The sequence below is a fragment of the Macaca thibetana genome, chromosome 4 (genome assembly GCF_024542745.1).
Source record: "Macaca thibetana thibetana isolate TM-01 chromosome 4, ASM2454274v1, whole genome shotgun sequence".
Classification (NCBI taxonomy): Eukaryota; Metazoa; Chordata; class Mammalia; order Primates; family Cercopithecidae; genus Macaca; species Macaca thibetana.
In genome coordinates, this window is record NC_065581.1 from 53,728,422 (window position 1) to 53,754,909 (window position 26,488).

Genomic DNA, 26,488 nt, shown 5'->3' on the forward strand with positions numbered 1-26,488 from the left:
TGTCCATTACCTTGAGAATTAGCATGTATTTCTAACTTGCAGTATTTCTAAATTCTACTTTGACTCTAAGAATTCACTTGGATAAATCATTCACTATAATGAATCTACACTTAGCACCCTAATATATGAAATATGCCCAAAACATAGTAATTTTAGTAGTATGTACACAGTACTATTATAAGTGCTTATGCATATATTATTAGTATATTTAACCCTCGTAACTCTACCAGGTAGGTACTATTACTATTATCCCTATTTTACAGAGAAGGAAACTGAGACACAAGTTACATGTCTAGGTTATACGACTAATATGGCAGAAATGAGACAGGAACCCAGGCTGACTGTACCAAACTTAAGGAAAAGGTTTCAAAAGATCATGAAATCTTTGGAGGATCTGAAAATGAGAGGAACAGAAGTAGTACTTTGTATCTCAAAGCCCAAATATGGAAACCAGTGATATGGCTATGCTCTTGTTGGCTTCATTCTGCAATTAAACATCAGCGAATCCACTGGAGCCATCAGCAGCACCAACAGGCCCACGGTGGAGGCAAAGTGAGGGACTGGTCCCAGTTTCCACTCAGCACTGACCTGCTGTGCCTCGGGGCATCTCTTGGTCCTTGGGTTTACTTTCGGTGGAATCAGGGCATTGGACTTGCTCTAAGGTGGTTTCTTCCTCTAAAGCTGTGTGATTCTGTGACTCTGTATCAGGAATCGAGCTAGTATTTGTCTAAGAAAAAAACGGATAAATATTTCTGCTTTTTGCATCACATGAACAAAGGTTAGCGGAGAAGACAGTACCACTGAAGGATCCCCTATGCTACATACCTTTCTTTCAAGAGACGCACAAGCACCCCATTGCCTCAGCCAGGCCCCAGTGAACATTAAACATCAATTCCTTCTCTTCCGAGATCACACATCACATCTTCTAAGCCTCCTGCCCCAACCCACACATATAGACCCAGAGAATGGCCCCTCTCCCTTGATGCCATAGTGCCTTGTCCTCACCTCACTGCCGGCCCCTTCCCCGTGGCAGTGACCTGCAGGTGCACCCTCTGCTTCATCCTCGACACTCTCCAAGATTCCTTTATCTTCGTGTTCTCACTCCACTGGCAGTAGCAAGTCCTCAAAGATTGTTTGAAGGGCCCAAATTTGAGTTTTAGTCTTTGCTATTTATTTTCTGTACCACCTTGGCTAAGTACCTCAAAATTCTCAGTGCTTCTATTTTGTCATATGCAAAATAAAGATAAACTGTTGGGTCCAACTAAAAGTTTAGAAGTTCTGAAGTGGAAGAACAGTGAATACCACAGAATAGCTGGGGCAGGGAGGCAGCCTGGGCCCTCCCACAACAATGCCCGGACGACTGAGTCTCAGAGAGTCACAGAAAGGCCCCTCCATGCAGTCAGATCAGGCCTCTGGCCTTTGGGTAAGGCTGTACCCAACTAACAAAGAAAGACAGCTTTATCTCTCTTTCAAAGAGTTCCAGCAAACCTCTGAAGTCAATGTTAGGATGTTCCTGGCTAGGTGACATTGGGAAAAACCTTCCTGTGATTTGCCCCAATTCCCTCCCCTCAGCTTCAATCCTCGGTGCAGGCAAAGAACATCTGCTCATGGCCAGCAGCTCGCATCAGGTGCCTTGCTCATTCACAGCCTAAAAAACGGAGGCGAGGGGCAGGGAAAATTGTAGTTCATTCTTTATTTTGAAATCTTAATCAATGAATTAATGCCATCATTACACATTTTCTAAGACAGAAGACAAAAAATTACAACAAACTTGGCGTTCTCTGGGAGTTGTGGTTTACCAGGCCCATTGACACCATTCAGTTCCTTAGAAGAAGCTTGTCGCCCTTTGCATTAATTATCTTACATGGAAAAGATTCTGTTACTTTCATTTATCCTCCTGGGAAAAGTGGATTATATGCGAAATCATTAGATGACCCTTCTCATGGTACTTCTGAGTTCCATTTTACCTTTACAGGTTTATAATTACACTTTGTATTCTAGGTTTGAATGTGTCCTAACTTTACAAAAGTCAGTGAACACTGTTAATTTCTTTTAAAAAGTTACTAGAAATAGTACATCTGGGTTTTCGTTTTTCTCCTGGACCTAATTCTTCTGCCTCTGTACATTTTAGCAAGCAAAACTGTGAAGCATTTTGCCTCTTGGACTACTGCTTTTTTTCTGCATAAGGAATAGTAGCTACAAAGCCAAAGGGACCTTCTTTACATGGATCTTGCTTTGTCTTTACCCTGACAGAGGAGTGAATTAAAGATGCATTCAGCTATTGCATCAACTGGATGCTAACAAGAGAAGATAATCCGTTACGGCATGTGCCCTCTTCTGTGCCCCAGAAACTGCTTCATACCTTTACCATCCCTCTCCTCTTTCAATCCCAGCTTCTGAAAAAAGAACTCATCCTGCACTAGGTCCTTAATCCCACGAGAAGCTTCCACAACTCCCTGTCGCTTCTCTTACAATATCAAAGGTGCTCATGCCTTGAACCTTAAAAAAATTCTTCAATCGCTTGCAGATGATTTTTAAACTAGGACACACAGTTGGCTTTAGTGGACTGTAAAGAACTGATGTAAAGGTGAAATGTTAAAAAAATAAAAAATAAAACAGCCAGAAAAACAAACCGTTACCCTGCCATGTGTGAAACTGTAGATGAGCTAGAATGAGAGTCCCCAGCTTAATGAAAACTGCCGAGGGTGGCAACAGTCCTGCTTGCCTGTGTTTCAGGGGTGGGCAAGATAAGGGATAGTGAAGATAGGGGAGTGACTAAGAGCATATCACATACAAGTTCATGTAGATAATAACTTTCATGATATTGGCAAATAAGTAGCTGGACATTACACAATAATACTTTACCTTTCTGGTTCTAAAGCATTATCTTTTATGGTAGTTACAAGGTCAGCCACATATTATCAGTATCTATATACATATTACAACACATTTGACAGAGGAGCTGATCTCAGGGTAAGATGCTTTCCTAGCATGTATAAAAAAAATCAAAATGAATTAACGTAAAGGAAGTAAAGGCTAAATGTAAAAATAAAATAGGGCAGGGATCAGCACACTTTTTCTGTGAAGGGTCAGTAAACAGGTTAGGCTTTGCAGGCTCTCCATCTCCGTCACAACTTCACTCTGCCATTGTAGCATGAAAGCAGTCAAAGACAATATGTAAATACATGGGCATGGCTGTGTTCCAGTACAAATTTATTTACAAAAACAGGCAGCAGGAAGGATTGGCACACAAGCCATAGTTTGTCAAGCCCTGAAAATGAGGAAACCTCCCAAATAAGCAGAAGCACTTTAGTACTCTCCATAGAACCCTCATTTACCCGTAGGTTACAGGGCTACATACAAGCTGTGTTTAACCTTAGAATATAAGCTCTGTGAGGGCAGAAACATTGCTGTGTTCACAACTGTATTCCTAGTACTCAGTTCCCAGAGAATTGGCATAGTTGGCACAAGTACGGACTCACAATAAAGACAGGTTGAATGAATTAACTAATGAATGAACAACTTATGGAGCTTCAAAAGGCAATCCTGACCATAGGTGATTTTTCTGTACTACCATGTCCACCCTCACTGCCATCCTGTCACGCCCCACTTCTTTGCAAACTGGACAACTGTATTGGGACTACGGTACCAAAATTATGACTCCTTCTAAAAACTTTTACACTTATTTAGGAAAAAATTTGCTTTTCAACAGCTAAGATAACATGAAGGCATGTATATCTTACATTTTTCTCCCTCACCTTTGTCTTAGTTAAATCATTCTCTAGTAAATTCTCCTTTAAAGCAAAGGCAATGTCCAAGAGGGCAAAACCATTAATAACTATCTTCGGGGAACCACAAGTTCAAGCAGCTAGTAACTTTCATGATATTGCCAAACATGTAGCTGGGCATTACACAGAAGTACTTTACCTTTCTGGTTCTCAGGCATCATCTTTTATGGTAGTCACAAGGGCAGTTACATGTTATCAATACTTTATCACAGGTCATGCTTCACCTATAGAAAGGTAAAAAAATAACTCACACTGATCTCTCCTAAAAAAAAGTGTGGTTCTCATAAGCTCTGGGCCATTGTTGTACATTTATCAAGTGGCTACTAAGGGTTCTTGACATGGTGGGAAAAGCACCAAATGAAAAGTCAGGCACCATTTTGGCCCTTTCATTTCAAAAAAAGTGAGTGAGGATGACAATCATTTGCTAGGAACTACAAGTTCACACAGATAGTTACTTTCATGATATTGTCAAATACAGTTGGACATCACACTACAATACTTTATCATTTGGTTCGGAGGCATTATTTTTTATACAGCCATGATTAGCTTATTTGAAGATAAAATATAACTGAATGCTAATTAATATAGATTTGAATGCTAAATTCATTAGGACCTATGTTCAAAGCCTAATGTTGAAGAAACTTCAGACAATAGTTATAATTTTTTTTTCTGTAAAGGACCTTAATGATTATTCAACATCCTCACTTTACAGATGAGATCCAGAGACCCAGCTAAGAAGAACAGAATCCTTGTTATCTTCTGAGTAGCTTTTTTTTTCCTTTTTTTTTTTTATTTGAGACGGAGTCTCGCTCTGTCGCCCAGACTGGAGTGCAGGGGCACGATCTTGGCTCACTGCCAGCTCCGCCTCCCAGGTTCACGCCATTCTCCTGTCTCTGCCTCCCAAGTAGCTGGGACTACAGGCGCCCGTCACCACACCTGGCTAATTTTTTGTATTTTTAGTAGAGACAGGGTTTCACAGTGTTAGCCAGGATGGTCTTGATCTCCTGACCTTGTGATCTGCCCGCCTCGGCCTCCCAACGTGCTGGGATTACAGGCATGAGCCACCTCGCCCCGCCCCAAGTAGCATATTTTTTAAATGTGTGAATATAATACATGTTTTCTAGCCAACTAAAGATGTATCAAATGTTCCCCACATTCCCCTTAGTGAAAAGCATATGAATATTTTGCTAATTCTGAGCCCACATAGTTTTAAAAAAAAGGGGGAGCAGATCTTTGAAGATGTGCTATCCTCAGACTCAAAGATGACTTCACATGTCAACATATGCTGGATTTGATTTCAGCCTGCTCAAGTGAGTGCCACGACAAGACACTCTTCCTACCCAGGAAGACTTTCAAAGCACAGTGAGTCAGGTACTTAATGTGCAAGGATAGTTCAGTTTCCTTGGAAGAAAATCAGGAATAGAAGCCTACTGTTTGGGTTGAGCGTTTCCCTAAAACCTGTTGAGTAGTAGTTTTTCCTAATATTGGACAGCACTTCACTAGGAGCAGACAGATTGAATGAGGATGCCCACATCAACCTTGGTACTATCTTGACATAGACCTGAACTGCTGCTTTTACTTCTTTGGTTGCAATCAAAGGCATCTCTGATTTTCTTTCTGCCACAACATTTCTCTTACTGCCACATTTCCTTAGCATTTTAATGCAATTCACCCCAGAAAATGATCTGTTTTACTAACTTCTTTTTACTAGGTAATTTTCTAGAACACATGTGTTTTTATGAGGAAGTTAAAACTGTATTTCAAAGGTAAGCACAACCACAAACTAAGATACAATTATACTATAATCCCAAAACATGTGTATAAGTCATCTGGCACACACCTCTGTTTGCACATTCTCCCTGTCAACCACGTCAGCCATAAACACTGAGGTCCACAGATAGGAGATTTCTAATACTCTAAACATAGGCCCTTCTCAGAAAGCGACAGTTATCAAAGACCACAGGTGAAAGACTCAACAGTTAAGTGAGATACTATTCACAGGCTTTCAGATCAACATACAGAGGGGTCATTAGACCCAGAATTCTCCCAAGGAACCACCAGGCAAATATACACACTCACACAGATCCCACAAGCAGAAACATTCATTTTATCAGGGCAAACATCAATAGAAGGGTTAGAGACCACTCCAGCTCTGCAAGATCCCACAAAATGAAACCGAGGAGACTGCTGCAAGAGCAGCAGTACAAAAACAAAAAAAAAAAAAAAAAAAATTTAAGCCGTAGTGTTCCTGGCAAGGTTCAGATGGAAAAACAGCAACAGATCCCAGAAGCAGAGCTGCAGCCAGGAATAACCTAAGCTCAAGCCATTTTAAGTAAGGGTAGGATAATACTTACTAAGGATTCACTGCATGGTTACCCTGGTTCTCTAGGCCTCCAGGCTGAGTGTTCAGGAATTGGACTCTGTTAAGTTACTGTCAAGGGACAAGCAGATCTTTATCAGGTATATGCTAGTTATGGGTAGGCACTATAGACCATCTTCACACCACAACTCAGGGGTGAAACTGCAGGGAAGCATTTTCCCTATTTTGCATGTGAGATTAATACTAGGAGATTTACAGAAGGCCACACAACTAATAAGTGGAGTCAGGCCCTTGTCCCAATTCTGCCGTACTTCAAAGCCCATGATACCACATTACCATGCATAAAATATGGCTCCGGCCCTAAAGAGGCTTAAACTAACCTAAACCAATCAGAGATCAATACAGCCAGTATAATGAAGGGCTAACAAGCAAGTATCCTGAGAAACAGAAAGAGAGAATATTTTAAGAGAAGTAGACAGGTAGGAGTCACACAGGAGAGTGAAGAGAAGGGAGGGGGTTTCTAGGGAAAGCACTATGAGCAGTGGCACTGCGGTGGGAAGGAGCCTGGCACCACTAGCAGGACAGCAAGAAAACCAGACTGCTTAGAGTGCAAAGATGCATGCTGAAATGAAAAGAGAATTTTAGACAGGAAGGGCGAGGCTGATTATGATAGGCCTTGAGAAGTCAGGCATAATATTTTAGACTTGAGATAGTACATAATGGAGAGAAACTGAAGGTTGCACATCCAGAATAGACATGATGAAGTGGTCATTTTAAAGATTAGACAGGCAAGAGAACACTGAAAAGACCAGAGGGAAGCTTCTCATTCATTTATTCAGCAAACATTTAATGAGAGCTTACTAAGAGTCAGGCTTGGGAGGCTGTTGCGGTACTGCAGGAGAGGAAGAGTGAGGACTAGATTAGAATATAGAAGGAGGGATCTATATAAAACATATTTCAAAGGTCTTGATGACTCATTGATACAGAGGATGAAGGAAACGAAGGAAAAGATGGTTAAAGATAATTCCAACGTTTCAAGATTAACGTAATTTCCACTGTACTAGGAATCTCAAAAAGCAATGAGAGTAACAAACAATAAAGTATAAAAAGGGCTCTGATGATATTGAACAGTCAATAAATAAAACTCCTAAATGGCTTGTTTGACATCCTAGTAGTTCATTTACACTTAGTCTGTGGAGAAGAAACTTCAGTGAAAAGACCTTTTTTTTGTGATTAAATGCTGAGTTCCCTTGGCAAGGACAGCAGAGGTCTGCCTAATCAGACAGGCTCCATCAACCCTCCAGCAACCCCCTCCACCATCTGAACCTAGATTGGTTTCATTAGGAAATGTGGCGGCCTCGCCGCTGCCTGGCCGCCAGTTTTGACTTTGGAGAAGGGGACAAGGCAAAGTGGAAAGGGAGAAATAAAAAGTGGGCAGGGTCATTCAGAGAATGGGGAATGGTACCGGATGTCATTTTAAATAAAGGATCCCAGGACTGCTTTCCTTTCTATACTTACTTCCTAGTGTTTTACAAGTCCTGATCTCAAGTAGATAGGAAAGCCTTAAAGAGTCTTTACCAAATTGTAGCGCATTGTTCAGAAACTATTTTAAATGTGCATATTTATGCATATATTAACTCCCAGCACAGTTCAGCATATGATTGAGACACAAATTCTTCTTAATAATTTATATGTTGACTACAGAAATTTAAAGCTCATTTAAACTTTATATTCGGCAATGGTGCCATTCACTATTGAAGCACACCCTGAAACCCCACTCACTGGGAAATGTGAGAAATGAAAACTGTAACTATCAAACTTCTGTTACTACAAAGAGTTCTCCCGGTTTAAAAAAAAAAAAAAAAAAAAAAAAAAAAAAAAAAAAAACACAAGCGCCAATACCTTAGAGAAATCCAGTCCCGCTTGTAAAATTCAGTATGGAAATCCCTCAGCCTAGCCCAGCTCCAGCAAAAGCAGGTCTTATTTAGTTATAAGTGGAAAGGAATACTCTTCTCTGCAGAATGATGCATTAGCTACCTTACATATAAGTCCTTAATGTTAGTGTCAAAGTCAAACTTTAAAAGGTTAACATTACAAAAGAATCAGTTGTTCTGAAAAATCCTTCAATATCCTTCTCATAACAGCTACTCAGATTAATAAGAAAGAAATCAGAGCAGAAAGAAATCCAGTAAAAAAAATGGTTGCAAAATAAGTACGCGAGGATTTTTGCTCAGACCCCTTGTGGGACAGCCAAGGGCCTAGTCAGGGAAATTCCAAGAGCAAGTCCTCAACGTGCCCCGCAACGAGGCTTCAAATGGGCTAGGGTCTTCCCTCTCTTTAAGACTAAAAGATAAACACCCATCAAAATCCTCTAGGCTCCGAGTTTTCATACCAGGAAGGAGAGACCCATATGATCGCGGAAAGAAACTATAACCCATTAGCCTCTTCCTGCGCCTCCGATCCGTCAGGGGGCCACCGGCCAGGGGTCTCCCCGCCGCCCCAGCCCAGCAGCTACTAAAGTGACAGGTCGCCCGGCATAAGCCCCCAAATCCCGGAGCCCCACTTACTGGCGCCGCGAACTCAGGCGGGGGCCCGCCCCTGCGGTGAGCGCAGCTCCTCGACGAGCGGGGCACAGCCGCCAGCTCCGGAGCTGGAAATGGGGACAATCCCTGCTAAGACCGGCCGAGGGATGCGTGCAGGGACGCCCGCGAGGTCCGCCGAGTCGCACGGGCCGCACGGCGCATGGTAGTGCAGCAGGAACCCGGCCGTTTTCCAGCCTCCGGCAGGAAAACAAACAAAAGGCTGGGTGGCTTCTACTGGGGACGACCGGCTGCTTTCCCTGGGAAAAGTTACCCTGCAGCTCCCCTCGCTGGCCCTGCGCGTCCCTGCACCGCGTCCCGTTCGCCCCGGCTCGCCCGGCCGAGCCGCGCGGCGCAGCTGTGGGCCAAGGGCGGCACAGAGCCCAGGGACCCCTAACGCCTGCTGACCACAAGGCCATCTCCGACTCCAAACGAACGCCTCGTTGCTGATCGGCTCGATCAACCATCAAGACTTAGAAATATGGAGGCTGTCGATGGACGTTCTGAGCACATTTAATGAAAGGTAATCGTTGTGAAAACATTTTTCTTATTTGAAAAAACGTAGCTGAGGTGGCAAGACATTAATGCCACCTAATTAAGTAATCAATGCCACTGAATTGGATTCAAAGTGGTTAAACAGCAAATTTCATGTTACCTTTATAGAAAAATAAAATGAAAACCCAATTGATTGTTAGCATTCCTTTGAACTCTTAACAGTTTTATGTTGTTAGCAAGTAGTTGTAAAGACTAGACTCTTATCCAGATGGGAAACTGACTCTAGTCAGATATCCTCTACACAACATGTAATTTTATAACATGTAATTTTATAACAAATTCATTTATGTCATAAGTGATATGGTAGACATTACCTAAAATCATCTTTATGAGGCTACAGGGCTTTGAATAAAGAAGTTGCTTCCAGGTCCCTGATTTTTAAATTTACATAATTGTTCTAAGCCAACAGTTGTTCAACATTAGCGGGAAGCATCAGAACCACCTGGAGGACTTGTTAAAACAAGTATCCGGGCTGCACTCTCAGATTCTGGTGCTAATGTTGCTGGGTCACACTGCCATAAGCAACACAAATTTAACCAATAAAGCAGTAACTCTTTAACACTTCGTGGACTGTTCTCTGAGTTTACAATTCCCGGCTGATCATCATATCAGTTTTTTCTCACTATTTTTATTTTTTAATTCTACAGACTGAAGATTGTTTTTTACTGAAAAAATCTATACCAAGGCCTGAATCCCTCTCTCCTCTTGATCTTGTGGAAGAAGCATGCAAGATACAAGATAGTCAAGCTTCTTTAGATTTCCTCTCCCAAATGGAAAAAGGTCATCTGGTCACTTGACGTATGTATAACATTGATATCTACCTTTGTGCTTACCTATTTAACAGCCAGCCCATATGGCAAATGAAAACTGAAAATCATTATCAGTGAAAAGATAGAGAGACATGACAAGGAATCTAACAAGTCATATACTACGGCCATGAAAAGCAATTTCTAAAGTAAAATGATCAGTTTTAGTCAAATTGTCCAAGCAGGTCTACCTGGCAAACAGAGGTCTACCTTTTAGCAAGAGTCTGCTAGGCTAGTAAGTCGCTTAGATCAGTTTTGGCCTCAGGAAATTACAATCCTGTAAATATAATATGAGAATATAACCTTGTAATGAGGTCTAGTGTATACTGTGGAATTGACTGAAAATAGAAAATTAGTAGCTATGAAGCATAATAGTGTTTTAATGCTCAATTTATCTTTACAAATATTATTTTATTAAGCTTTAACTACTTGCTAGAAGAAACCACCTGTGTAATTGACCAGGCTATTTTAAACTAGCACTCAACATTTTAAATGAAACAGATTTGTTCTGAAACTATTTCAATACTTCATTCTCAGTTTGTAAAAGATCACATTTATCATTTTATTCTATTGTAAATCTTTAGATTTAACCTTTCCCCCCAATTTAAATTTCAAAGTCTAAATTTAAGGAGTTCTTTGGGAGGAAATTTATCCCTAAAAAGATTTAAGCCCTAGAGTCTCCTTTAAAACTAAAAACTTAAATTTTTGGCTTCTTTTAAACACTAAGGCATCTTTTATAGGTACCTGACTTACCGTGCAAATAAAAACACACGTATCCGAAGGGTGGATTCCAATGTTAAAACATGGCAGGCCGGGCGCGGTGGCTCACGCCTGTAATCCCAGCACTTTGGGAGGCCGAGGCTGGTGGATCACGAGACCAGGAGTTCGAGAACAGCCTCACCAACATGGTGAAACCCCGTCTCTACTAAAAATACAAAAATTAGCTGGGCTTGGTGGCGTGCGCTGTAATCCCAGTTACTAAGGAGGCTGAAGCAAGAGAATCCCTTGAACCCGGGAGGCGGAGGTTACAGTGAGCCGAGATGGCGCCACTGCAATCCAGCCTGGGCGACAGCGACACTCCGTTCCAAACAAAACAAAACATGGCATTTGGACTACCTTATTGTAGCTCGTTCTCCCTCCCCTTCACTCTCTCTCTCTCTCCCCTCTCCCCCAGCACTTTCACCTCCATTTCTGTGCCAAAGATGTACTACATTTTTTTTTTTTAGACGGAGTCTCACTGTCGCCCACGCTGTAGTGCAGTGGCGCGAACACTGCCACCTCCGCCTCCCGGGTTCAAGCGATTCTCCTGCCTCAGCCTCCTGAGTAACTGGGATTACAGGCGCGTGCCACCACGCCCGGCTAAGTTTTGTATTTTTAGTAGAGACGGGGGTTTCACCATGTTGGTGAGGCTGATCTCGAACTCTTGATCTCGTGATCCACCCGCCTCGGCCTCCCAAAGTACTGGGATTACAGGCGTGAGCCTCCGCGCCCAGCCGATGTACCGCATTTTTAATCTCTCCAGAATAGAATGGATTAGAAATTTAAACTCTGTAAACTCGTTTAATGTTTGGAAGCCTATTAGTTCCTGGCACCAGTAAAAACTTTAAAAACTCAGCATATGTTTGCTAAATGAAGGTAATATGAAGACTGTCAGTTTTCACAGGCAAACCCGTAGTTAAAAAATTTAAATTGTGTAAAAACAAAGTATCACCTGATAAACAAGTATATTCACTTGAGAAGAAATAAGGTAGTTTGGGCTTTAAGAGGTGGGGCGGAGGACCAAGTGTACGTTCCGGTGCTCAAACCTGAGAGGCCGACTACAAATCCCAGAGTGCCTCGCGGGCGCCGTCTCCACGGCACTTGGGTTTCAGGGCCATGGAGTCGCAAGCCCTTCTCTCACTGTATTATGGGATCTGTAGTGAGACGTGCCTTGCGTTGGCTCTTTCCTCCTGCTGGGCACCAAAGCGCGTCTTTTCCTCAACCTCCAGTCTGTCTGTGCTCTCAAAAACTTTAGTCGTTATAACAACTGTGACTGTTGAGAAGTTTGTTTTCCCGCATTCCTGGCGCGGGACTCTAGCCAGAGGCTCCGAGGACTTTGTTGCGACTGTCCCAAGGGTCCAGTTCGATGCTTCTCAGGGCGGCTTGCCTTAGGGGCCCACCCCTAAATTTGGGTTGTAAACATTTTTGAGGTAGTGCTTGTTCAAGTTCGCTTAAGTGTTCACTTAGCCCAACACGCGGGCTGAGCTTGAGGTTCGGCACCCGGGCAGCCTCACCCAGCGTCAGGCGCGCGCCTACAGTAGGTCCGCGACCCCTAGCCTACCACGAGGCAGCTCGCGGGGCTGGGTGGCCGAGCAGCGCACACGGGCAGCACCGACACTGCGCATGCTCGGCGCGTCGGCGCAGGTTTGCGCAGCTGAGGGGGCAGCACCGCAGCGGCGTCCGGGGTCTCCAGTAGGGCTGACGCTCCGGTGTTCGCATAATCCCCTGCTTCGGCTGGCAACGGGCGTCCCTCCACTCCCCGAGTCCCCGGCCGCCGCCGCCACCCCAGCGCGCCCCGATCTGGCCCCCTGCCCCGCGAAGATGGCTGCCGTACGCCGGGCCCGCAGTTATTGCCGCTGCCTGGTGCGCTTCTCCGACCGAGAACTCTGCTAAGCTCTGCTGCAGAGACAGGCAGGAGTAGACACCCAGACACCCAGCACCCCTCCTCCGGGGGGCGGTGCAGTGGGGACACGGAGAGCCCCTCGAGCGCAGCAGGCCGCCCCGCCAGCATGGTAACCTGGCCAGGGGGCTCGAGGGTGGACGCCGCGGGGCGGGAGCGCGGTGTGCAGGAGGGGCCGGGCCTAGGGCTGGGGGTCGGCGGGGACTCTGGGAGGAGTGGGAGCTTCACGGCCACCACCCGTTAGAGGGCCCTGGCCTGACAGGGAGTGCGTCGGGGGGCGGGGGTTGCCAACCCTGGCTTCTCCCCAGGGTTCCTTCCTGCTGAGCCTCCCCAACCCCCGCCGGGCTCGATGTGAGGAGGAGGGTTTGCAGGACAGCCGGGGAAAATGTCCCTTCTCGGCTCTCTGAGTATGTTGAACCAGTCTCGGTCCTCTCGAGGGATTTTATCAGAAGCATTGAGCATAGATTGAGGTGAGCTGTCACAGCGCCTGAATTCGGAAGGGAGCTCTGGTAAGCGGAGACACTTGTTGATTGTCCTTCTGCGGAAAAGCCAGGCCCACCGACAGGCCCTGCCGGCACCTTGAAGAGCCCTGGGTGGAGGACGCATTTACCCCGCGAGGCGTCAGTTCCCTGGGTAGTATGTTGGCAGGTGGTCCTGGCGGAGTGGGGTTGGAGGGTTCGTCTCTGCGGCGTCGGTGCGGTGCAAATGGAGAGACTGAGCTAAGTTGCAGAGTTTGACAGCGCAGATTCCATGGGACTGTTCCCTACTGGAATACATATTCTCTGCCCTGTGCCTTCCTTTGGTTTAGAATAAATTGTTCATCTGAGAAACTAATCTCTGACTGGGGCTTAAAGAATCAGGGATGAAATAATTCCAAACGAATTAATTTATAGTAGACTCAAATATTTATTGCATAAATGAATGGCTGAATTTATTTTTATTAAATTAATCTGGAGGATGGAAAAGGAGTCAATTGCTCCTGCTCCTAAACTCTCAAAAGTAGTTCTCTGACCAGGATTAAGCACTTAGCCTTTATGGGTTTATTAATCCCACCTGTGAAACGGAGGTAACATGATGAAGACATGGGCTACTCATACACATGAACTACTCAAGTGAAGGTGATATTTAGGTCAAACTCGATTATGAAAAATAAAAGGAAAACTTCCAAGTGGTAACTGAGGCCCTACTTATTTCAAGTAGTCGTTGAATTGACCAAATGTCAACTCAGCCAGATCCCAGATACAATAGTTTGTTTTTGTGATCATACTGTCAAAATCAAAGTAAGAGTGGTTTAGAGTTCCACTATGACACAGGGGAGAAGAAAGGTGCTGTCTATATTACACTTCTCCCATTTCCTTTCCTCATCCTTCAGATACACATTATCCACATGACATTGTGTCAATTCAACCAATATTTTTGAGTACCTATTATCAGCCTGGCATAGTGTGAGACTCTGGTACAATACTAGATCTTCAGTATAACCAAACCTGCAAGGTGATTTATGATAAACTTTTAATCAGAGAATGTCACATATGAAAAGGGACCTCAGTAGATCACCATATCTTTTTACTGATGTCGCACAGACATGACAGCTGAGGCCTAGACAGGCCTTTACTACAAATCAAGCAATGTGTTTGGCCTTATGGTTACAGAGGTAACTGAAATGTGTTCCTGTCCTCGATGCCTTAACTCTAGTAAATGAAACAGCCAACCTCAGTACAAATGTTGTCATAATAATAAGCACAAGTGTTATGGGAACACAAAAGAGGCCATTAGAAAGGTTGAAAAATGCTTCTAAGATGAACCCTGAGCTGAATCTTGAAGCGTGAGAAGAAATAGCTAAGTGAGGAAGAAGGCATTCCAGATAGAGCAAGCAGCTTATGCAAGCCAACTGGACAGAGCAGGGGAAGCTCTTAAAGTCAGTTTAGAATGACTACTAGGCAAGAGTTAGAAAACTAAATTACAAAAGATGCCTCACAGAACTCAGGCCCCCTCCCGTTACCTCTACTTAGAGTTTACAATAATAAAGCAGACTCTTACTTAAGAAGAGAGAGAAATACACTTCTCAGTGGGATTTATACATTCAGTCTTTCATTACATACTTTCCTGCTGGTGGTGTTCTTAGTAGGAAAATCTCCCAACTTGAAGAGACTAAAAAGCAATGTATTTGACAATACATTAATCCTTAAATTTTCCATTTTTCTAGAAATGCATCTGAGTTCTTGATCTCATTTATTTCTTCACAGATACATGTTTTACAGTGTGTTTTATAGTATTTTACCATATACTAACTGGTTCAAGTATGAAAGGCACCTCTGCTTTGAGTCTGCTTGCCAGAGATAAGATAGGAGGCAAGGCTAATTTATGTTCTGTAATATAGTGCAAGTATATCTGGTAGCTGTGTTAAAGACCTGTGTTAATATAAATACCGCCCCCCCCACCCTGTCCTGCCCCGAAATAACATATGACTAAAATTTGCAATTGTAAAACTTACCATCTTTGGAACTAGTAAAATGAAATGGGTTTTATTATTGTCTAGCTAACCTTTAAGGGCATTTCCCTGATTGCCACATTTCTTTACAGTAAGTGTGGAGTAAGTTTCATTTGCTAACAAGTCTATTAGCTAACAGACTGAGCTGAGGCAACATGCCATTTTCACTGAAAGGTAGAATTTAGTTTAATTTAGCAAACATTTATGGAGAACAAAAGGATAAAATGAAAGTCATCTGACTGAAACCTCTATTAAGTCCCAAGTCACACAGTAATTCCAGTCTAGCTTTATTACACTGAAGCCAATCCAATATATAAAAATTTAATTTATAGACAGATAAAATAGAAGGGGTTTCTTTACAAAAGCATTTACTATTAAAAGTCTGACTAAGAAGCTTTCCTAGTACATGTAAAATACACAGAAGTTTTATTTGCATAGAACACATTTAAAACATGCTAGCTGTATAAAAGAAGTGACATCATCTTATGGACTATATTCTTTTTTTTTTTTTTTTTTTTTTGAGACAGGGTCTCACTCTGTTTCCCGGGTTGGAGAGCAGTGGTGCAATCTCGGCTCACTGCAACCTCCATCTCCCAGGCTCAAGCGATCCTCTCACCTCAGCCTCCCAATTAGCTGAGACTACTGGCATGCACCACCATGCCCTGGTAATTTTTGTAGAGACGGGGTCTTGCCATGTTGCCCAGGCTTGTCTCAAACTCCTGGGCTCAACCAGTCCTCCCACCGCAGCCTTCCAAGGTGTTGGGATTATAGGCATGAGCCACCATACCCTGCCTGAACTATATTTTCTTAAGTGATCCATGAAACAAAAACTATCTGCTACAGCCAGGCATGACTGCACAAGCCTGTAGTCTCAGCTACTCAAGAGGTGGAGCAGAAGGATCTTTGGAGCCCAGGAGCTTGAGGCCATCCTTAGGAGACTCTGTCACAAGAAAACAAACTATTTGCTGAACTCCATAGGACAACTAAATGTTACTGTTTTCTGAAACAAAGTTGTTATTTTTAGCCACCTAACAATACATTTTAAACTAGAGCCCAGTGAATTTGTTTATTCTACAGTATCAAAAAAATTCAAGTATCAAGTTATATCTGATTGGCATTGTTAAACTTACCTGTGAAGAAGATATCTACAAAGAAGCAATGTTGTATTTCATTAGCATGAAACATTATAGTATTTTCTGTTTTAGTACTTGTAGAAGTTTATGGACACTAAAATTATTTGGGCTTTTTGCCTTAGACTCAATTATGTTTAGAACATCTGTCGCAGCACCTTGTCACCTGCATTCCAGAACATTTCTCCTCCTGACGGAAAATACAACATGACCTATGAGGTAGTCTTGCAAAAGAAAAAAAAAAATCTTGGCAAAATCTAATCTAGCCTCTCAAGATCCAGCCACAATTTACAGAAAATAAGAGTAAGAGGTCAAAGGAACGTATTTATTGAAACTTCAGCAAAATCTAGCTTCTACAGAAAAACGACCCAGTTTCATCCCAAATAAATTATAAGAAAAAAGAGTGAGGATTATAAAAGACTTGAGACGTATCAGTCAATTACAATGTGGACTTTATTTGAATCTTGATTTCACAAACTAAAATACATGTATTGTACATATGACATCTTGAGAAATATGAATACTGTGACTTGGTATTTGACATAAGGAATTACATTGATAATTATTGAAGTTGGGTCATGAGTGCTTAGGGATTAATTCTTTAAATATTTTTCTCATAAAAACTTTTAAAATCTTGTAGAACTAAAAGAATACCAAAGATGTTCCTGTTTTATTTCTTTTTTTTTCTTTCTTTTGTTCTTTTTTTTTTTTTTTTTTTTTTTTGAGATGGGGTCTTGGTCATTCAGGCTGGAGCACAGTGGCTCTATCTCTGCTCACTGCAACCTCCATCTCCCAGGCTGAAGCAACCCTCCCTCCTCAGCCTTCCAATTAGCTGGGACCACAGGCATGCACCAACATGCCCTGCTGATTTTTTGTATTTTTAGTGGAGATGTGTTTTCACTATGTTGACCAGGCTGGCCTTGAACTCCTGACCTCAAGTGATGCTCCTGCCTCAGCCTCCCAAAGTGCTGGGATTACAGGTGTGAGCCACCACACCTGGCCAGAAGAAGAGAAAATAATTTTTATTATAGATTATCAGTAGTTATGTATATTAATGAAGGATTTGGCTTCATTTACCTAATTAGATTAATCATAAATCATTTATGAATAGTAATTAACTTGAATTGTTACTTTTTATAACACAGTTGGCTCTCTGTACCTGCAGGTTCTGCATCCTGGGATTCAACTGTGGATCAAAAATATTTGGGGGAAAAAAAAGCAATACAACAATAAAAAATAATACAAATTACGAAACAATATACTACAAGAACTATTTACATGGCATTTACATTGTATTAGATATTATTAGTAACCTAGCGATGACTTAAAGTATATGAGAAGATGTGCATAGGTCATATGCAAATATGCCATATGAGGGACTGGAACACCCAGGGATTTTGGTATCCTGAGGGCTCCTAGAACTAATCACCTGTAGATACTGAGGGACAACTGTAATTAAATTGATTTTTGGATGGACGCAACTGATGTTAAATTTGGCAGGGGCAGCGAGGGGGGGAATGTTAGGATTCACGATAACGTGAGTGCTGTGGTTTGGAGTAGAGAATATGCTTTTCAGACTCATTTTCCTTCGGAAATTAATAGTCAGGTCTCAAGTGTACCCTACAGCCTTGCTACTCTAAGTGGGTTCCACAAAGTGTTGACAGTATGGTACTAAATAGCAAGTGGCTGAATGGGAAATGTAGGTTACAGAGGGCAACTGGTGTGTGTATATTTCTGATGTTATTTGGGTTTTTTTCCCCTCAGGCAGAAGCTGAGGAAGATTGTCATTCTGATACTGTCAGAGCAGAAGATGATGAAGAAAACGAAAGTCCTGCTGAAACAGATCTGCAGGCATGTTTCTTCAGTTGTGTCTTTGATTTTTATTCCATTGTTCCCATACGTATGCAGAAATTGATCGTAATCATGGATATTTGTAGGTTGTTACTGTTTGCATTGAATTTAACTGTTTTCTTATTGGTTTGTAGAATACTTAAACTATGTTATGGCTTTGTGAAAAGAAGTATCAATAATGACTGCTTGTAGTTTAACATATGGGTTTAAAGTATTCAAACTAAGGCTTACATATGACTCAAAACCCATAATCTTAAAAAGATTGATGGGTTTGACCACCTAAAAGTTTAAAATCTGTGTATAAGAAAAGGCAAGGCATCATAAGTAAAGTTAAGAGAAATAGCCAACTGGAAAAACTGTTAATCATATATGGGCAGAGGGTTCATCTTCTCATTACATAGAGCACTCATATATTTGGAGGAACAGAGGATAAAAAGCTATGAATGGACTGTTAATGGCAAAATAATACAAATGGCCATTAAATATTTGAAGCGATAATTAGCCTCATTAATAATTTAATCAGATTGGTGAATAATGTGTGTTGCTGTCCAGGCTGTGAGAACACTCATGCAGTGTACATGAAAATGTAAATTGCTACAGCTTTCTGGAGGGCAGGCTGGTAATATGTATCAAAATGAAAAACATGCATTCCCTTGATACAGCATTTCTACTTCCAGGAAATTAATTTTAAGGAAATAGTGGGGAAAGTAAGTAAATATGCAAGTATAAAGATGTTTGGTATAACATTGTTTATCTGGAAAAACATCATACATACAACTTAAATATTCGTTACCTGTTATTAAGTAGTGATACATCCATACAGTGAAAACACTACAGCCATTTAAAAGGATGAAGTAAATATGCATTAAAAGAGAAAAAAAGTTGCTCTAACTAGTTAAGTGTGTCTCACTGCACTTGTAAGGTTAATAATTGGAATGGATCGTCTAGTAGACATTGAATGCTACTAAAGATTCTGCAGGTCAGAGATCTGTGTGTAACATGGTAAAAGCGTAGCAACAAAGCAGTGTACGGAATAGAGAAAAATTAATTTAAAACCTTCTAGATATGTCTTTTTAAAAAAAAAAAAAAAGAGGAAGCCAGGAATAACATATGCAATGGCTGCCTTTGGGCAGAGTGTGTAACCCAGTTTGGGTTCCCCAGGAAGCAGACTAGGTGAAGACTGCTGTGCAGGAAGTTCATTAAGGAGTACTCTTGGGATCAACACCTATGGAAGGGAGAGAGGGAAACAAATGGGCAGGGAGAAGACCAGCTGCAGTGCAGTCTTAATGGACGGCTTAGCCATCCTCGAGGGAGTTCTGAAGATGAAATACCCTTTCAGGGCTGACCTGAGTTGCAGAGAGCCAAGCCTTTATTAGCCATTGATCAGTCATTGGGTGGGGATTGAGAGGACAGTGTGATTTTGCAGAGGCAGTACCTAAAAAACTCAAGTGTTTTCAGATAAAACTCTCAGCAGTTTGGGTAACAAGTTCTTTATTTCTAAAAGGGAATTTGGGCAACACACCAGAGTCTACCTTATAGGGTTTACTTTTTATGTGCTTTAAATTTTTTTTTTTTTTTTTTGAAATGGAGTCTCGCTCCATCACCCAGGCTGGAGTTCAGTGGTGCGATCTCAGCTCACTGCCAACCTCTGCTACCCAAGTTCAAGCAATTCTCATGCCTCAGCCTCCTGAGTAGCTGGGATTACAGGTGCCTGCCACCACACCTGGCTAATTTTTTTTGCAATGTTAGTAGAGACAAGATTTTGCCATGTTGGCCAGGCTGTTCTTGAACTCCTGACCTCAGGTGGTCCACCTGCCTTGGCCTCCCAAAGTGCTGGGATTATAGGCATGAGCCACTGTGCCTGGCCTTTAAATTTTTTAAATAATAAATATTTGAAAAAATATTTTCTTTTTGAAATACAGAATGTTAATTAAGAGAAAGACTTAAGGCTTACCTATAGAATTTTTGGCAGCATTCTTAATATCTACTAGATGATATAGTCATTAAAAAATTATTGGAAGCTTATAACTTCAGCCTGTAAGTGATGGCTTATATTTTCATCCTAATTAAAATTCGGTTCTTTAATATAATTTGACTTTTGCTGTATTGACATGTATTTTATGCTAATTTCTTGATTCTTTAAGTTTTGAGCAGAAAACTGTTTTAAAAGATAACATGTATTTAATGGACATTTAATAATTTAGAAGACAGTGGACTTAGAGTAATAAGTATATACATGGAAGTAGGTATTGGACATATTGGACATATTGATACATTGTTCCAGAGTTGAGCTACCCTTCCTTGATGAGTCCTAAAATGCTGTTCTCCCGGTAGGCACAACTCCAAATGTTCCGAGCTCAGTGGATGTTTGAACTTGCTCCAGGTGTAAGCTCTAGCAATATAGAAAATCGACCTTGCAGAGCAGCAAGAGGCTCTCTCCAGAAAACAGCAGCAGATACCAAAGGAAAACAAGAACAGGCAAAAGAAGAAAAGTTAAGTATTATAGATGTTATAACAAATTACCTTTTTTTTAAATTTTATTTTGGCACATGGACATTTTCTCTGACACAATAGTCATTAAAACCAGACTTTTGGGACATAAACACGTATCTTGTAAAATAAAAATTTTGACTAGTATACTATTTCTCACAATTTCTTCTAGGTACTTTGGATGGTACCACTACTCCTGCATGGCTTTTTTCTCTGTAGGTACACTATCTTCATTGAGCTGTCTTGTTAATTTATAGACCTCTGGGATTCATGTGGTTTCTAAAAGATTGATGTCTTTGAATTTATTAACAGAACCAAAAAGAAAAAACAGAATTTTCTGAATTTATTAATAGAACTGAAAAGATTGCTCACATGTTAGTCTTTCCAGAGGTCTTAATTTCATGCAGTATTTTGTTATATTTTGAGTTGATCAGCTTACAATAATGCATTAATCTTTTATTCTGGGAAATTTTGAAATATATTCACACTGATAATATTTTGAATGCTGTCTAATATTCATATCTCTTCTGGTACTTAGAGCAGGCACAGCATACCATTTCATTTCTTATTATTCTTCTTCCATAGAGGCTGCCATCTTTTTACCATCAGATCCAAGTTTGTGTTTACAATTAGTCATTAAATAATTGGCATTACCATAATGACTTACCTTCTATCTCCTCTTAATTTTTATTTTGAAATAATTACAAGTCCACAGGTATAGGGAAGTCTGGTGTACCCTTCAGCCTTCTCCGATAGTAACAACTTGCATCACTATAGTACAATATCAAAAATGAGGAAATAGACATTGGAATAATCCACAGTTTACTTAGATTTCCTGGGTTTATAAGCACTTGTCTGTGTGTATGTGTATAAATAGTAGTTTGCAGTTTTATTACAAGGTAGCCTCATGTAACCGCCACCACAATCAAGATACAGAACTGTTTTATAGTTATATACTCCTTTCCCTAGTCATTCATAACCACTGACAACTGCTGGTCTGTTCTCCATTTTGTAATTTTGATATTCCAAGAATGTTGTATAAGTGGAATCATCCAGTATGTAACCTTTTGAGATTGGCTTTTTTCACTAAGTATAATTCCCTCAAGATCAGTCCAAGTTATTATGTATCAGTAGTTTGTTCCTTTTTATTGCAGAATAGTATTGCATGGTATGGATGTACCCCCAGTTTAACCATTTATTGGTTGAAGGACATTCGAGTTGTTTCCAATATTTGGCTATTATGAATGGAGCTATGGAAATATATGTGTAGGTTTTTGCACGAACATAATTTTCATTTCTCTGGGATGAAACCCCAAGAGTGCAGTTGCTAAGTTCTATAGTAAGTGCATGTTTGATTTTAAAAGAAACTGCCAAAGTGTTTTCTAGAGTATCTTATATTAAGTTCCCACCAGCAATGTGTGAGTGATCCAGTTCATCCTCATCAGCATTTAGTGTTGCTCTACTTTTTAATTTTATTTTTATTATTTATTTATTTATTTATTTATTTATTTTTTGAGACGGAGTCTTGCTCTGTGCCCCAGGCTGGAGTGCAGTGGCGTGATCTCGGCTCACTGCAAGCTCCGCCCCCCCGGGTTCACGCCATTCTCCTGCCTCAGCCTCCCGAGTATCTGGGACTACAGGCGCCCGCCACCTCGCCCAGCTAATTTTCTTGTATTTTTAGTAGAGACGGGGTTTCCCCGTGTTAGCCAGGATGGTCTCGATCTCCTGACCTCGTGATCCGCCCGTCTCGGCCTCCCAAAGAGCTGGTATTTATTTATTTATTTTAAGGCAGAGTCTCGCTTTGTCGTCAAGGCTGGAGTACAGTGGCGTGATCTCAGCTCACTGCAACCTCTGCCTCGCAGGTTCAAGTGATTCTCGTGCCTTAGCCTCCTGAGTAGCTGGGATTACAGGCCCCGCCAGTAATGCTGGCCTAATTTTTGTATTTTTAGTAGAGATGGGGTTTCACCATGTTGATCAGGCTTGTCTCGAACTCTTGACCTCAAGCAATCCACCTGCTTCAGCCTCCAAAAGTGCTGGGATTACAGGCGTAAGCCACCATGCCCAGCCAGATTGCTAATATTTTCAATGTTGTGTTTTGGAAGTTCTTTTTGTATTCTAGATACAAGTCTTTTATAGAATATGTGGCTTGTAAATATTTTCATCCTCTTAACAGGGCATTTCACAGAGCAAAAATTTTTAATTTTGATGAGGTCCAGTTTATCAATTTTTCCTTTTATGAATGGTGCTTTTGGTGTCAAATATAAGAACTCTTTGCTGAGTCCTAGGTCGCCAAGATTTTCTTTGTTTTCTTCTAAAAGTTTTATGGGTTTTACATTTAAGTCCATGATCCATTCAAGTTAATTTTTATGTAAAGTATGAGGTTTAGGTCAAGGTTCATTATTTTGCCTATGAATGTCCAGTTATTTGACACAATTTATTAAAAAGGCCCTCCTTCTGCCATCTGTACTAATTTTTAATGCAGGTTTTCAAAAATTTTTACTTTATATTTTTATAGGCTCGAGAACTCTTCCTAAAAGCAGTAGAAGAAGAACAAAATGGAGCTCTCTATGAAGGTAAAAATTCAGAGCCCAGGTTCATATCATCATAACATTTCTGAATAATGACTCTGTTATTAACCATATATTTTTTTTTACTATAACGTATTTGGTATAGAACATCAGTTTTCTTAATACATTCTTCCTTCAGTACTCATTGGAAATTGGTTCCAGGAGCCTTTGTAGCTACCAAAATGCTCAAGTCCCTTATATGAATGGTCTAATATTTACATATAACTTACTTATTATGTAAATAGTTGTTATACTGTATTTTTTTGTTTTATTTTAAATATTTTTGATCTGCAGTTGGTTGAATCAGAGAATGTGAAACCCATGAATACAGAGGGCCAACTATATTTGAAATTGTTTTTTAAGAAATGAAAAATAGAAATTGTTTTTCTATATAACCTGTCTTTTTGCAAAAAAAATATTGCTGGGAAACATCATCATATTGGTAGGATAAGCAAAATAACTTTTTTTTTTACATTTAACTTTAGTTATTCTTCATTAATATAGTATTTAATATTGTTCATTTTACAATATGCTCTTTTTATAGGTGAAAATTACTTCAGAGGATGGGAATATAAAGGATAAATTGAGGAAAAAATACATGTTTTTCTTTCTAAGTTCCAATTTACATATTACTAACAGAAATATGTGGTAATATGTGTCAGCTTTGTGTTTTTTATTAACCCAATAGAAATGTGTAAATAAAGTGATAGGACTATTTACCATATTAAGTTTGTAACTATGCTTTCATTTTGTGATAGCAAAGATAATAATTGAGGCATAGGAAAAATTCTTGTGCTTGAATCATTTGAAAATGCCCCAAAAGTTACATCATTCAGAGTTACTGCATTTATGTGCAAGTTTCTTCTAGTGATAATTTTCTTTAGATTTTTAGAAAGGCCCAATTAGTCAAGTCCCTGTGCAGCCTTCATTGGTTTGTGAAATTCGCATCTCCACTTAGTGTATGGTAATTCATCCAGAATAATAGAACATGGCAGAATATATTGAATTATAAACTTCTTTGTAGGGAAAAAGAACTAGTCAGCCTCTACAGCTCCAAGTTCTACTGGTGTATCTCTGTGGGGAGAGTTAGTGAATATTACAGCTCTAAACTACTTGTCTAGATTTGTAAAAAAAAAAGTTTTGAAGATTGCTTATGTAAATAAGAGGCAGCTGGGCTAAAGGAAGTTACATTTAAAGGATAATTAAACAAACAAAAAAACTATTATTTATTCCACCCAGTAGGAAGCATTTAATTTTCCTCAACTTTGTGTCTTAGAAAAGTTTGCTTAGAAGTGTTTTTGGCCAAGCATGGTAGCTGATGCCTCTAATCTCAGCACTTTGGCAGGCTGAGGCAGGAGGATCGCTTGAATCCAGGAGTTCAAGACCAGCCTGGACAACATGGCAAGACGTTGTCTCTACAAAAAATTTAAAAATTAGCTGAGAGTGCTGACTGATGCATGCCTGTAGCCCTAGCTACTCAAGAGACTGAGGTGGGAGAATCACTTGAGCCTGGGAGGTGGAGTCTGCAGTGAGCCGAGATCGTGCCAACTGCACTCCAGCCTGGACAACAGAGTGAGACCCTGTCTTAAAAAAAAAAAAAAAGAAGTATTTTTGTTGGCTATAGCAATTGCATCTTCAGAGCCCAAAGAAAGACAACTATTTAAAAATCATGATACATAAGAGGGTGAGGAAAAAGATGGGAAGGGCTAATATATAAGAGTAAAATACAACATCTAAAGTTTAGGGAAAAGTTTCTTTCTGAGCAGTAAGGTTTGGAAATAGTTTTGTGTCACTGAACTACTGTTGCATGTAGAAAAACAGAATTTGGCTGATTGTAGAGAAAGTTACCAAATTAAACCACAGTTAAGGGTAATCAAAGGAAATGACAAAAATATGTGGTCATAGCTAATTTAGCTTTATTTCTTCTTTTAGCCATCAAGTTTTATCGTAGGGCTATGCAACTTGTACCTGATATAGAGTTCAAGATTACTTACACCCGGTCTCCAGATGGTGATGGCGTTGGAAACAGCTAGTGCGTATATAATTTGATAGACAGTAATGCATAGAGTTTGTTAAAGTTAAGCATCTTTGTCCTGTTGACTCTTAACATAAGATGGTGCTAATTCTGTTAAGCTCTATACTCTTTAGTATATCTTTGTTTATAAAGTTGTAGAAATTTTTTAATTAGGGAAATTGAAAGATTAAGACATGGAAATGCACCTTTTAAACAGATACAAAAATAATAAAATGAAAACGGTTTAAAAAAATAAAAGCAGTAGTTCCTGAAAGGAGTAAATTAAAGGACACATTTCAACTTTCTGAAACCTATTTTAAGTAGAAAGTTTTAAAATGTAATTAGGCTAAATTTGGCAAAATGTTAATAATGGTTAAAATTGAGTGATGGGTTGATGGGATTTTATTACACTAGTTTCCTTTTGTATATATTTGAAATTTTACATTTTAAAAAAGGCTTCTAATTTTATTAGGAAAATGCTGAACTATAAAAGTCGTTATTATTCTCTTAATGTTTTTTAGTAGAACATTAAAACTCTAACATTTATTTAAAAACACAGGTGCTAATATATTCCTAAAAGAAATCATATTTCAATTATATAGTTGCCACTTGCATCAAAGCCATGAAGTAGCGTTGGTTTTGTGTGGATAAAGATCAAGAAAACATATTTTTAAGGCAATACTTTTGAAGCTATTTGCAAGACAATTATAAAATTGTTTTGGTTTAATTCCACTGTCTCCCAAAACTCAATTTGCTGATATTAGAAGGGAAGGGGGTCTGTACCAATGAGAGAATGTCAGGTTAAAAATAGTACAGAGAAAAAAGTTTTGGTAATGAAATATTAGCTATTAATATATTCCCTCTGTCATGAAATAATTGTCACCTTTATTGATAACATATGCTTATTGCCAATGTTTTTTAACTGCATATGGTATTAACACTTAAGCTTTGAATAAGTCATATTAAAAACATCCCAACGAGGTCAATATTAATAGAAGTGTTTAAATTTTCAGCTAATAATATTGTTCACCAAATCAGTTAACAGTGTGAGATAGTTCATACTTAAAATGAATCACTTGGGTTTTTTCTAAACCTTCTTTATATTTGGGTAGAGTTGTTTAGATTCAGCTCTTCGCCAGTTTTGTAAATATGTGCCAGATGCTGTTAAGAAAGATTGTATTAAAATATTAAAGAGGCATTTCTTTTCTTTCCCATTTTTTATACAAACCCAGAGGCTA

General features: G+C 40.1%; 4 protein-coding genes across 10 annotated transcripts in view; 1 reads left to right on the forward strand and 3 right to left on the reverse strand.

Annotated features, from left to right (window-relative positions):
- Window positions 1–8,924, reverse strand: part of CILK1 (ciliogenesis associated kinase 1) — a 60,602-nt gene extending 51,678 nt beyond the window's left edge. For 2 of the 6 annotated variants that reach the window (XM_050789259.1, XM_050789254.1), the window contains exon 1: window positions 8,676–8,924. The gene's annotated coding sequence lies outside the window, so the exon portion shown is untranslated. Of the gene's footprint in view, window positions 1–588; window positions 4,013–6,142; window positions 8,608–8,675 lie in introns of those variants that run through there. The other 4 variants (XM_050789256.1, XM_050789255.1, XM_050789253.1 and 1 more) reach the window with 4 other exon arrangements.
- The window catches only part of LOC126953691 (glutathione S-transferase A4), a 277,827-nt gene that overhangs the window by 71,776 nt on the left and 179,563 nt on the right, over window positions 1–26,488 (reverse strand). The window lies entirely within an intron of this gene.
- Window positions 9,012–26,488, forward strand: part of FBXO9 (F-box protein 9) — a 37,301-nt gene continuing 19,824 nt past the window's right edge. Inside the window, exons 1-6 of one of the 2 annotated variants that reach the window (XM_050789262.1) lie at window positions 9,012–9,210; window positions 9,890–10,040; window positions 18,093–18,179; window positions 20,514–20,670; window positions 23,183–23,242; window positions 25,169–25,268. In XM_050789262.1, coding sequence (XP_050645219.1) covers window positions 20,526–20,670; window positions 23,183–23,242; window positions 25,169–25,268 — 305 coding nt within the window. In that variant the 5' untranslated portion in view covers window positions 9,012–9,210; window positions 9,890–10,040; window positions 18,093–18,179; window positions 20,514–20,525. Of the gene's footprint in view, window positions 9,211–9,889; window positions 10,041–12,687; window positions 12,820–18,092; window positions 18,180–20,513; window positions 20,671–23,182; window positions 23,243–25,168; window positions 25,269–26,488 lie in introns of those variants that run through there. The other variant, XM_050789261.1, reaches the window with a different exon arrangement.
- LOC126953696 (uncharacterized) lies at window positions 12,360–12,818 on the reverse strand. Its single transcript, XM_050789290.1, has one exon. It carries the CDS (start codon window positions 12,816–12,818, stop codon window positions 12,360–12,362), a length of 459 nt encoding a protein of 152 aa, XP_050645247.1.